At 46.5% G+C, this 12,972-nt stretch overlaps 1 protein-coding gene across 1 annotated transcript; it reads right to left on the reverse strand.

Annotated features, from left to right (window-relative positions):
* Positions 1-1,657: 1,657 nt before the first annotated feature.
* adnpb (activity-dependent neuroprotector homeobox b) lies at positions 1,658-12,650 on the reverse strand. Its single transcript, XM_086026579.1, has 4 exons — positions 12,024-12,650; positions 7,945-8,061; positions 5,466-5,558; positions 1,658-5,386 (listed from the first exon to the last, which is right to left on the reverse strand). The coding sequence occupies exons 2-4, from the start codon at positions 8,050-8,052 to the stop codon at positions 2,480-2,482; spliced, it is 3,108 nt and encodes a 1,035-aa protein (XP_085882705.1). The 5' UTR covers positions 8,053-8,061; positions 12,024-12,650; the 3' UTR covers positions 1,658-2,479.
* Between the last annotated feature and the right edge of the window lie 322 nt (positions 12,651-12,972).

Here is a 12,972-nt window from a genome sequence, read left to right on the forward strand (position 1 = left end):
GTTATTTTGTTGTTTGCTTCAAACTCTTTGTTGTTGGGTTAAGATAGTGGCTCCTTTATACATGTATTTAAAATGTATTATCAAAAAGGAAATATATTAAGAGCACGTATGCCCATATTTTAATACAGTACATCTGTTAAGTGTGTGGTGTTCTGTGGCCCCTAAGAACCACTGAAGAAGAATTATGGACCCCACCAGCATTTAAATTGCCCGTCACTGATCTACGAAATGAAAATCGTCACTCGTGACACTCTCCACTTCATCTCTGCAGCTGACACTGAAAGCAGTCCTACTGTAGCTGTCAATAGCGTCTGGCTTTTATTGATGTCGATTACACGCATTCGGTGTCACCATGAAAAAAGTTGAAACTCAAGTTTGGATTGAAAACTGCTTGTTGGGGGGGTTATTGGATTTCAACTCATGATCTCTCTAAATCACTGGGTTTGTGTTTGGCTCGGTCTGGTTCTCTGCCTACTCCCATTGCCCACCCGCCAGCCTTCACTGCAAAGAGGCCTCTTGTCTAGTCCCGCAGCCTGCATGATCCCCACATCCTGCCCCCGTGATCATCGGTGTCCAAGTGTGTGTGTGTGTGTGTGTGTGTGTGTGTGTGGGAGGGGGTCATGTGGGGGTCAAAAGAGGTGGTTTAACATCAAGTCCACGCAAACAACCAGGAGCCCCATGAGCGTTTTCCAGCAATAGGGGGCGCCACGCTCTCACAACCAATCATCTCTCATCCTCACCCCTTCTTTATCAGCCCCTCCTCTGCCTCACCCCTCCCTCCTCTCACCTTCCTGTGACTCCCCCGTTTCCTCCCCCTTTCCCCTCCCCCATCACTCCCTCTCCTCTCCCGTTTTCCCTCCCCCCATGTAAGGCCTGTTAAGCGCTCCTTCTGCACACAGCACTGCAGATGAGGCCTCCTCTCCCTCGCCCCCTCTCGCCCGTCTGCCTCTCCTTCTCCTCCTCCTCCTCTCGCTCCTTACAACAGCATAGCAACACGAACTAACCAGCCAAGGAGACCTCTCTTCCCCTCCATTTTGTCTTTCTCAATAGGGTGTGGGACAGCAAAGGATGAGATCAAATAACCTCCACCTTCAATTAAGTAATCTAGGCCTTATCCCTACGTCAGGATTTCACCTCTTGAGACTTGTGTTGTTTTTGTCCAATGTTTTGTAAGGCAGCAGCCAGGGTACTCCGGCTTCTTCAAAAATATGCACGAGGAAGCGACCTGAAATCTGCGCTGCTGTCAGACACTGAAATTTCCTTTTGTATTTTCTAGCTGTCTGGATGCCCCCGTGGCACCATATTCTCTCTCACTGGTCACTCTTGACATTACAAGATGGGAGTTTTAGGAGGAGATTGTGATTGTCCGTGCGAGATATTATGTGAGTAGTATGCTATGTTGGTCATCAAGTACACCACACTCACACTTGCAGATTTTTTTCCACATCATGTGTGGGGTTTAACCATTTTGGAGAGTCCTGAAACATTCGTATGTTTGAACAATTTTCAAATATGTGTACGAAGTGATCGCGTGACAATACATAATATTCAGAAGCTCGTGTAATAGTGTTCTGTTTGTCGGACACGTTCAATAAATCAATGCCGTGTATAGATTATAACCATAAAAACATCTATCCATCAATTTAAATCAAGCTGGTTTGGCCAACATTTCTGTGAGAAACATTCACAGCACTTTATTCTTAAATGCGCAAGTGGAAAATAAACTTGTGTAAAACAAACACACATGAATTAAAGAAACATGAGGTAAATATATATTTTTTAAAAACCGTGATGGTTACCATCCAGTTATCAGTTGTGTGTGTGAGTGCGGGAGGGGCAAACATAACAGGTATGCTAAAAAAACAGCAAGTAGACTGCAGTCATGGCTATTGAGCACAAAGCTGCAAAAATACTGTAATCTGCTCAAATGAGAACAGCTCTGTCCCAAACAAATAAAATGAACAGAATTATTTATTCATATCTTATTTTGCAAAAGAAAAAATACTTTGTTTAAAAAATAAAGTTAACATAAGAAAAGACCAGCCACCAAAGCGACACCTATCATGAAGCATACTGATGTCTACCTTTAGACATTATAGCAAATATCCAAGAGATGTACGGCAACATCTGGCCAAACGTGTCAAAGACTGTACAAATTTACAATTTCTCTGAAAAGCTATGTGGGTTAAAAAAAAAAAAAAAAAAAAAAATTATCTGGTCATGTTTACAAATCCAGTGGCCAAATCAATGCTAAAGCCTTTTGTTTTGAAGTAAGCCACCATACTTGATACTCCTAATTTGCTAAAACCTCACGCTGTACTCTTTGAACCTTGCACATTGTCCAGTGCCGACAAGTCAATCGTAATGTCGTTGAATGGCTTGTTTGGAGTTCCTTCTTGTGATCCTTGGGTCCAGGTGAGGCAGATTTGTTGGTGTGGGGCTGCAGGTCTTAAAACCTTGGCCAGCGTCATGTTAGTAGTCAGACCTGCTGCTGCTTACCCAGCTGTGCTCCGTCGCCACCCCGCCGAGCGGACGAGGGTACGAATTTAGGAATAATGATGGGCAGCGCATCCCTGCCTTTGGCTGCCTCGGTGGGTCCAAAGCCGTTCTCAAAGTGCACCCCTTCATCCTCGTCGTCCTCGTCGTCGTCATCCTCCTCCTCGTCATCGTCCTCGTCATCGTCCTCGAACACGTCTTGTAGGTCTGATGCAACCCTGGGCCCCGGCGTGAGCGCCATTCTCTCTTCTGATCCTGGAGGTTGACAGAGTGCTCGGGACGTCTCCCGCTGGACGTCCTCGTCGCTGTCGGAGTCGATGGCGATGGGCTCGGTGGGGTCCGCGGGTGATTTGTGCAGCGGGACGCTGTTGATTGTCTCGGTTTGGTCTCTGGCGATGTTCAGTTGGGGGGTAAAAGCCTTGACGATCCCGGCGCCGCCATTTGCAGCGGCGGACTCTTTGCGCCTTTGGCGGGCTCGTTCCGACAAGCCCAAGCGCGTATTGGATGTGCGCCTTCGGCTCGGTTGGCTCTGGCACGTGCCGCCGACCGCATCCAACGCCAGCCCGTGGCTCACTTTGCCAACCTCATGCATGCTGAATCCGAGTAAGACGCCGGGGTTGTGGCTTTCGCATTCCTGCGTGCATTTCCTGCGCGTGTTGACAAAGTGGCTGGAGATGTCCGATTTCCACAGCCACAGACCGGCCGCCAGCTTCTCCACCTCTCGCTGCGTGGCGTACGGCGCTCGATTGAAATAGCGAGTGAGAAACGCCTTTCTCGATTCGTATGACTCGTTTTCAAGTCCTTTGGGGTCTAGCGCAAGAGCAACGGGCTCATCTGGGTTCTCATCGAACGAACCATTCATATCTCTCGGGTGTGCTCTCTCCCCGGGAGGTCCTCGCCGCTTCCTTTTTGGCACACTAGTATCGGTGCTTTCCAAGGCAGTTCGTTTCACGGCACTGCCCTGGCCCTGGCTGATTCGGGAGGCGTGAGCGGACTTATCCTGCCCGTTGTGGGACTTCCCTACGCCTCGACAGTGCACCAAGTGTAAGGTGATGGTCGAGGCAGTCATGTTACTTGTGTACACGCCAAGACAGTGAATACACTTGTAGGTCAGTTTCTTCTCGACCGGGTGGACAGTCTGAATGACTTGGTGCTTGTCCCTTAAATGGTGGGCCAGCGAGTCCGAGATGGGACCCTTGAGGATGGAGAAGCAGAGCGGACATAGGGTCTTGCCCACATCCTTCTTGTACGGTACAGACGTTTGTGGGACATTCTTGACAGGCCCACTGTCAGGTACACCGCAGTGTATTTTAGGCGGCTGGTGAGACAATAACCTCTTGGCCGACAGCAGGGAGGTGGACAGGGAGGGCGACACGGGGGTGTTGTTATGGGCATGAAAGGCCACGGACTCCTCTGGCGCATCTTTCATGTTGTAGGTAGTCACAATCAACTGAACGTTCTTTGGGTTGCCCTGCTGCAGGGTGAGATCGAACGTCAGCGGGGAGTCGGTGCGAGGGCCCGCCGGCTCGTTCGTGTGCGACAGACGCATGTGAGCCACCATCTTCTCCACGTCGTTGAAGGTGGCGCGGCAGTGCGGGCAGGACAGGCCGTGTATGAGCATGTGGTTTAACAAAGTGTCACTGGGGAGATAGCGGTTGCAGTAGAGACACTTGCTGGTGAAGTTGTGAATCTTCATGATGTAGTTGGCCACGGCGGGAACCTTCTCGGCTTTATGCTCTTTCTCAAAGTGAGCGCTGTACACATTCTCTGGGAAGAGCTCGTTGCAAATGGTGCAAATTTTCCACTTCTGGGTGTAAGACGCACTCAGGACAGAGGAGCCACTTTTCTTGGCCGTGATCGATGCAAAGGTGGTGGCTGCCGCCTGGACCCGCGAGCCCAGGGGGTTGGACTTGAGGGAGGACGTGGCGCTGACCACCACCGGGCTCCGCAGGCTGCCTCCGGAAAAGTGATGTTTTGCCAAGTGCGGCTGTAGAGAAACCAGGGTGTTCCCCGGTAAGGTGGCCTTCGCCTGTTGGCCTGCGAAACAGAAGAGCTGGTTGGTCCCTGACTTTAAGCCTATTGACTCGTGTTTATTCCCAGTGAGGAGACTTTGAGAACCGAAGCTCGGCTTTGATACGCCGGCAACCCGGGACATCTGCTGAGAGGCCGACGGCCTAGTGGTGGCCATGACGGCTCCCTTCGGGCCCATCCCGATGATGGTCTTGTCTCCGTGAGTTTTCGGGGGCATCAGTAGAATGGGTTTAGGGCGGGGGATGATCACGCTGGTGTGGCCAATCATGGCAGTCACCTGGTAGCCGATCCTCTCGTGGTCCTCGATGACGTGTTGAACAAGCGCCTCATACGTCCTGGGGACAAATAGACACTTCTTGCAATGGATCTGATGGCTAGTGGTACTGTGCGCATTGATACCCTCCGCTTTGGCGGTGGCTCCGCCATTTGGAGTGTTTGCCTTCTCTCCTGGTTTTGCAATGAAAGGCTGAGCCACCTGCTGGAAGTGTTCCCTGTAGATGTGCTTTCGCACCACATTGTACAACGGGTCCCGGTAGGTGCACTTCTTACAGTAGTACACGGCCTGTTCGATGCTGTCCCCCGGCCTCTTTAGGAGGCCATCCTTCATCATGTGACCACTGGCGCCGCCCAGCATAGCGCCGGGACCCTGGCGCATGGTGTTGTTGCTGGGCATGTGGAAAAGTTTGATGTGCGTCTCCAAGCTCTTTTTGTTCCCGTTGTATGTGCAGTAGGGGCAGTTAAGCAGGATGTTGTTCTCAAAGTCTTCGCTGTGGACATTGCGGAAGTGGCTCTTGTACGCTGAAAAGTATTTGGATGAGAAGAGGCAGCCGGAGCAGCAGAAAGGTTTGGATCTGTAGTCCTGAGAGAAATACAGTTTATTTTACAAACAATATTAGACATTTTTATGCTTTGGTGACAACCACTAAATAGCTACACACCTGGACTTTGGTATGCGATGGCTCCCACATGCACACATCTTCCCAAGAAGTGTGTTTTATATACACCTCTGGGGGGGTGTAGGCTTTAAAGTCCTGCGCATAGAAACAAGACATTTTTCACTTGTTTTTCAGTGCTGCTCAAGACCATGTCAAGCTTTAACATCTGCTTGCTTTTTAGGAAATGTCATGATGATCTGTTTTGACGACCACCTTTGCATTCATCTTTTAAAAGACATCACTGTCCACATGTTGTACCTTTATGGGTTTATACATATATTACATAGAAAAGCGAAAAATACATTAAAATACATGAAAATAAAAAGCATAAGATGCTGTGCTTGGCATTACTTCTGAGAAGTGGATGGAGAAAGAGGAGAGGAGGGCGAAAAAGGCAAAGATACTGCCGGCGCGCAAACAGACGTGATCGAGACACTCTGCACATGCTCATTGCTCAACCGCAAGAAATGCTGGTCTTTGTAGTACAGGAAGTGCTTGCATGCGGAAGTGCGTTGTTTGGCGCAAAACCCATCGCAAATACACAAGCAGAGGTAAACAAGCTCAGAGACGCAGCACAAAAGCACACTTTTGGAGCGAGGAGGAAACCGGCTGCTTCATTCATGTGATGAATGACATGAATATCAAGTGCTTTATTAACAGTTGAAAGTAACAAGCGGAAATGACATCCGTTTGAGTCATGACGTCGTAAAGTCAAAACGTCGTAGGTCGCGTACGTCGTAATTCTAGGACTGCCTATAGTATATTAAAACAAACCTAGTTATGGGTTTTATTATGTGATGCCTATGAGTGACAAATAATTTTTGTGTTACGGTACTTTGAGTGCTGATATTTCCCAGTTCATGAACACTTCACCCTGTGAGAGAGAGTGAGAGAGAGTGAGAAAGTGAGAGAGTGTGTGAGAGAGTGAGTGAGTGAGTGAGTGAGTGAGCGAGCGAGAGAGAGAGCGAGAGGGAGAGGAAGAGAGAAAGAAAGAGAGAGAGAGAAAGAAAGAGAGCTCCTCCTGCTTTTGGTTTTTAACAAAAGTGAGATCGCTGACTAATGCCGCCATAATCCACAGTATACGCTACAATATGTTAGCGTTCCACAAGAGGACATGTGTGCGGTGTTCCCTCAGACGCACACGGTAACCTGTGTGTGCTAATGACAGCTAGCTTCCAGACATGACTGTGCCTATCTCAGAAATGAAATCAGGAATAAGCCAAAACTTTTTTTTTTTTTTTTTTTTTTTTTTTTTTTTTTAAATCGGGCATCTCCGTTGTGCTACCATGAAAGGCGGGTCTGCATTGTATTGAGTATATTTGGTGAAATGCGATGTAACTTTCAGACTCTGTTGCCAACACGAATGCTTCTGTTTACATCAGAGATGACCCGGATTACCACTACTGCGCATGTATGTTGCAGACAGGCAAAGGGCCAGCGGGAGAAGCACGAGACAAGGCGGTTTCAAGACAAAAAATATTCACCAAATAAATAAATATATAAATAAACGTCCCCCGTTGAATATTAAAATTAACTGTTGCGATTTTGATCGTTAATGTCCTGATTAGTCAACTAATCTTGGCAGCCCTAATCCCCATACATGCATCGCACCACACTGGTCAAATCATGCACAGCAGGAACGCGGGTATTTATTTAGTGTTTTTAGAGTTTTCCATTGCTATTATTTTTAATATTTTGTCACTGTCCTGTGAATGTCCATTTTTTTCATTTTTAAAAATGTTTTACGTTAAGGATGTTTCCGCATTACAGACCTTCTATTAATGTGGGGAAAAAAAACAAAACTAATTGGAGATACAGGTTTTTCACAGGACAGCCACAATATGTTTATTTTACTTGTAACTAATTTATTTTCTGGTTGTTCCTTTTAGCAATGAAGATTTAAAAGTTTTTTTAAAGAGTTTTGGTAGCTGAATAAATGCTAAGCGTTGAAATCAATGAATAATCGTGTTTATTAATTGTAATATCAATATCAATCAAAAATAATTGTGATTATTATTTTTCCTATGGCCCTACCACATTATGACCACTGTTCATACTAGTTCATTGCACCCCGGTCGTAACCTCGAATCTTTGTACGTCGGTACCGTCATAAACGGAGAATAAGATGTACAAAGGTCAGGAGTGGGTCAGAGATTATTACATAATATTAAAGCTGATAATATAAAAGCAATTTCGTGATCTAGCAGCGTTATTGTGTGCAGTCCACCACTGGGCTAGGCCCCCTGGTGCTGAACGTGCGTTTCCTACAGAGAGCATGGACAAGCTACTTTACTCCTTAATGATCCTCATTATTTAGCCAACATGGGCTGAATGAGAACTAACCCTAAATATTCGCATGAAATAATGCTTGTAAGGCTATGGAAACATCACACCAGTTTATACAGTATTACTTTTTAGGTCTAGTATTCCACGTCACTCCAGAGCAGAAGTAAATAAAAGACTCAAATGTCCACATGCTCACCTCTAGGTGATCTCTGCAGTACTCCAAGCCGATATCTCCCAGGGCCCTCTTGACATTTTTCCGAGCTTTGCGTAGACTGCCCAGATTGTTGACGGGGAGCTGAAACATTCTGGTGGCCTGGTTCAAAAAGATAAACATTGCTGGACTTCATTGACAAAGAAGAAAACACACACACACACACACACACACACACACATACACCACAACCATTTACACTCACTTGCAGACAATTACCAAGCTCCCACACGGATCATATTAGGTAAGCGACAGGAAGTGGAGCTGCCTCACGCTTTAGCCACTAGTTCTCTTTGTAAACAAGGACAGTGTGGCTGAGTCGCTGGCTGAAGAACGTCAAGGGGAGCAATATGCTTTTGCAGTACATCAAACTCATCGAAAATCGTGTTTGAAAATATAATATACTTTATGTGTGTTTTCAGAGGTTATTTTCCAACAAAATATGGCTTTCATTATTAACGTCTACAAAAGTAGATCAAGACTTTGCAATAAAAGGAAAATGTGGGTCCCAAGGTAGTTGGTTTAAGGCAGGTCAACTCCGGTCCTCGAGGGCACCTGTCCTGCAGGTTTTCAATCTTAAAATGATCAGGATCGTTATCAGGCTTCTCAAGAGCTTGCTGATGAGCTGATCATTTTAAACAGGTGTGTTACAGCAGGGAGAGATTGAAATAGTTCCTGTCTATAGGCTGGTCCGCCTCCAATTTGAAACGGCCGTCCGTCGGCGAGTGTGACGCGCTTGTGGACTTTGAACCAGTCGAACGTGATATATAGTTAAGATATATGTTTGTAGACAATGACAATATTGACAGAATAGAGGATGGTAATTATCACTCGATTTAAAAAAAAAAAAAAAAAAATAGTGCTTCTCTTGCACTGACACTATTTTTACATCCTCGATTGAAACAGTAAATAATAATAAACTTGGACCTGTATGAAAGCCACATGTCGAAGCTCTCAAGTTCTTTTGGAATTATGTTTCCATCTGCTACAGGGGCGGAGATATCAATTATTTTGTAGGTGTTGAATTTCTGGGGAAATTTGACTTTTGAGAGGGTGATGTTACAGTCGCGTCGTATATGCGCTTTAGGGCTTAATGGTTTAAATATTATAACAAGCAATAAAACAAACTAGCAGACAAGCTGGCTACGTTACTCACCCTGCCATGCAAGTAAGAGTTAGCTGTGAGTTTATAGTTCTCCTTTCTGTTGACGATAGCCCATGCAGGGCCCACAGTTTTTTCTCGTATAAACACGAGGTTTCTCCACTAAATAAAGATGAGCATCGGGCCACTTTGTCACATCTTCTTCCCACTCTGTAATCCCAAGGATCAGAAAGTTGTCGGCTTGTTTACATATTAACGTATGCGCCAACAATGCATGTGCATCCTGATTACATCATCTTTGTTTACAAACTGTGTCTATAATGGCAAAAGGTGATAAGACATTATTTGAGCCAAACTTTTACCTCCATCCATCCATCCATTCATTCATTCATTTGTCACCATTTACATGTTTCCTGTTCAGGATCACAAGCGAGCGCAAGCCTATACCAGCTGATTTCGTACGAGGGGTGTGGTAACTGGACTGATTGGCAGTCAATCACAGGGCACACGTAGACAAACAATCCTTCAAACTTACACCTACGGACAATTTAGAATGGTCAATGAAGCCAACATGTATGTTTTGGGAATTTCTGAGAAAACCTGCACAAGTGCAAACTACAAAGAGGAGGCCAGAACCAAGATTCCAAACCCCAACCTCAGAAATGTGCGGCGGATGTGCTAGCCACTTGTCTCAAATGTAGAAACAATCATATTGAAGGAGGACTGGCCGTAAAATAAAATCTCTATTGGATTTTATCATAAAAATCCAGTTTCCAAATTGTACTTAATTTCCTTCCCCTTTGCTTTTGGAGCAGCAAATGACGAAGACATTAGTCAAAACAAGTTTTGCGGCTTGTTTTGTTTTTCCTTCTGGGATTTGTTTTATTTCTCCTGATACCACACAAGCTTTGAAACTTTTTTTTCCCCAACATGAACTTGCATCCACTTCCACAAAAATAACTGAATGATATATTTCTTTGGAGATTATGTGAAAATAAGTGCTTCCTGTCCTTTGGTCAAAACACAGGATCCTTACAAAGAGCCGTCAAACAACATGGCTTGGCTAGTCCGTATATTCGTTTGTGGAAGACTAATTGCATGGACCACATTCATTCACAGATATTCTCACGTCTAACGGAAAATCTTGCAAAACCCTTCGAGATTAAACGAGACTTCGGAGTGAACAAACATGGTGGTTGAAAAGGCAGAAGGGGTCTCAGGTCTTGTCTTGATGGTGGCGCTAGATTGCGAATTTTTGGTGAGAAAAAGTAACACAAAAAGGAAAGACGTTGGTCTCCGTTGCAGTATGACAGTTTTCATTTTGGATTCCCACCGCGCTTCTTCGCCTCCCCGTCACCTCGCTTTCTGATTGGCTGTACGTCACTGTCAACCGGCTGCGTGCTGGTTTGTCCTCGGAGCACAGCGCACACGGTGCAAAGTCGGGCCAAAACAATCCAACATGTTGAATATCCCCGATTTGAGGTCGGACGTCCTTCCGAGCTGCCGAGATCAGGCCGAGCACACCACACACGGCAGGATTATTTGATCTGATTATTTTTGGATCCATCACGAGAGTCGGTCCCGACCTACAATTGTTGGGAGGGGAGATACGTGGCTAAATTTGGGCCAATTATCCTGCCGTGTGAACCAGGCTTTATTTTGCTATCTACTACCATTACACGTAGATGGCGCTAGCGAGGAGCACCATTATATAATGCCTGACTTTTCCTCTGCCTGCTCTCCGTCCCCTTCTCTCTCTGCCTCCCAACACCATCACAGAATGGCGCCTCCTATTGAGTCAGCGGCAGCCTCTACAATATGTCTGCAGTGGAGGGAGAGAAGGAGTAATCAGAAGAGGGAGAAGAGGGAGGGAGGGTGTGGAAGAGGATGGGCTATGAGGGGTGAGAAAGGGTGGGTTGCTGAGAGGATGAGGAGGGAGGGAACGAGCGAACGACGGAAGCAGGGGGGGATGGGATGGGGGAGGTTGGACAGACTGGCTCAAAGGGAATGGTGGAGGGTGGGGGAGAGAGGGTGAGCAGAAGCAGAGGGAGAAAATGGAAACGGGTGAGAGAAACCAGGGGGAGGGGGGCTGGCTGGGAGGAAGAACAGTAGAGAGGGAGCAAGAGAGAAAGAGGGAGAAGCCATGGCTGAGTGGGAGGAAAGGGAGGGAGTGAGAGAGAGGAGAGTGGAAGAAAAACACCTCGATGGATACCCAACATGAGGGCCTACAAAAACCCTGATGGTCCACCAAACGGGACATGAACCCCGGAATCTAGTCTACACCCTCAAATTGTATGTGACATCATGCCCCCACACGCCCACCTTTCAAAGTTTGGGATGTTCAGATGAAGCCAGTTGACACCAGTGCTCAGCTTTAATATTCAGAAAAAGGGCGAAATTCGGATGACACTGACAGCGTCCCCCCCATTTTGTGTTTCCAAAACATGAGGATTTAAGTGTCACCTGGAAACCAGTTAACATGCATCATCGCGACCCCCTACCCCCCCCGACCCCCCCCCCCCCCAAAAAAAAATAAAAGAAAAAACAAGAGATGGAAACGGTGTCCGGTAAACAAACAGAGCCCATTTTCGCCCTTAACGTTTCTCCCGTCGTGTATTTTACACCAGATTGGAAATGTGACATGCCCACTCCAGCACCTTATCTGAGTGACAGAACAGGAAAGCTGCTACTGTTTGACAAAGAGTGCCCGAGCAGAGCGCTGGCTAGACTAGCTTAGCATGCTAAGCTAACCCACAACAAGGGTCTCGATCGGAGACGACAGCTAGTTTGCATTGCTTGTCCGATAAAGGGCTCTTCCTTCCTAAGACTTCTGATGACAAATCATGTTTCTCTCGCTGTTACGCCATCATTTACAAACAATAAATACATGTTTCCATTTCCTGCATCATAGCCGGGTGACATTTGCAGCTAACGACAAACTATGTCATCGTGACAAGTTTACCTGCTCTTACGTCCGCGCCTGGCGTTTTGAGTGGAGAGCGTCACCCCGGCGGGGACGACCGAAGCGATGGTACGACCCTTCCACTACTCCCCCCTGCTCGGTCGCCGATATCCGTACAGGTGAGTTCTGAAGTAGGAGGAGAGAGTCGAGTCAGTCAGTCTCCCCCGCCGTTGGTCTCCCTCGCCGACACGGGCTCTCCTCCTCCTCCTCCTTCTTCTTCTGCTTAGCAAACAGGAACACACACGCTCCTTGCCTCATGTAACAAATTAAAGCTCCGCGATGGCTGACACATGTTGAAGGAAACGAAAAAGAAATCTCTTATCATGTCTACTAAGCTCGGGAAAGCGTGCCTATGTTAATAACGACACGCTTCCTTGCCCCATTCTTCTCTTGACAGACAATACACATCCAACCGAGAAAGTGCCCCCATCCAAAATGGCGCAAATAAAAGAGCGGACGTGACGTAGTTGTCTGATTAGCATACAGTGGTCAAACTGCCTCTCGCGCGCGGCGATTTAAAAGTCGACGTTTTCCCCACGTGAACACTTATTCTTCATTAAGTTTGTTGACGTGACACTGCTCCCGTATTTGTTTGAGTTCAAACCGTTGGCCATATGGGGCTTTTAAAAACAAACAAGCGAGCTGCACTGCAGTTACTCCATTTTGGCCGACAGCGGGCGTCCTCATCGATGGGGTGGCTTCTGAATTACGCATGCGCACCAAGGCTACGAAATCTCCGCGGCAACCGCTGTCATAATAAAAACACATTTTACAAGCAATCACTCATTTTCACTCATTAAAAAAAAATTAAAATCGTATGTAATTATATAGTACAGGTGAATAAATATATGAATGAATCAATCGATCAATCCAACAAACAATCACATAATGTATTCATTAGTGGAGTGTTTACTGGGATCTAAGTTGGACACATGCCTACCTAGCGTCC

Source organism: Filicampus tigris, chromosome 1 (assembly GCF_054856515.1).
Source record: "Filicampus tigris isolate MCC_2025a chromosome 1, RoL_Ftig_1.0, whole genome shotgun sequence".
In the NCBI taxonomy this organism is placed as follows: Eukaryota; Metazoa; Chordata; class Actinopteri; order Syngnathiformes; family Syngnathidae; genus Filicampus; species Filicampus tigris.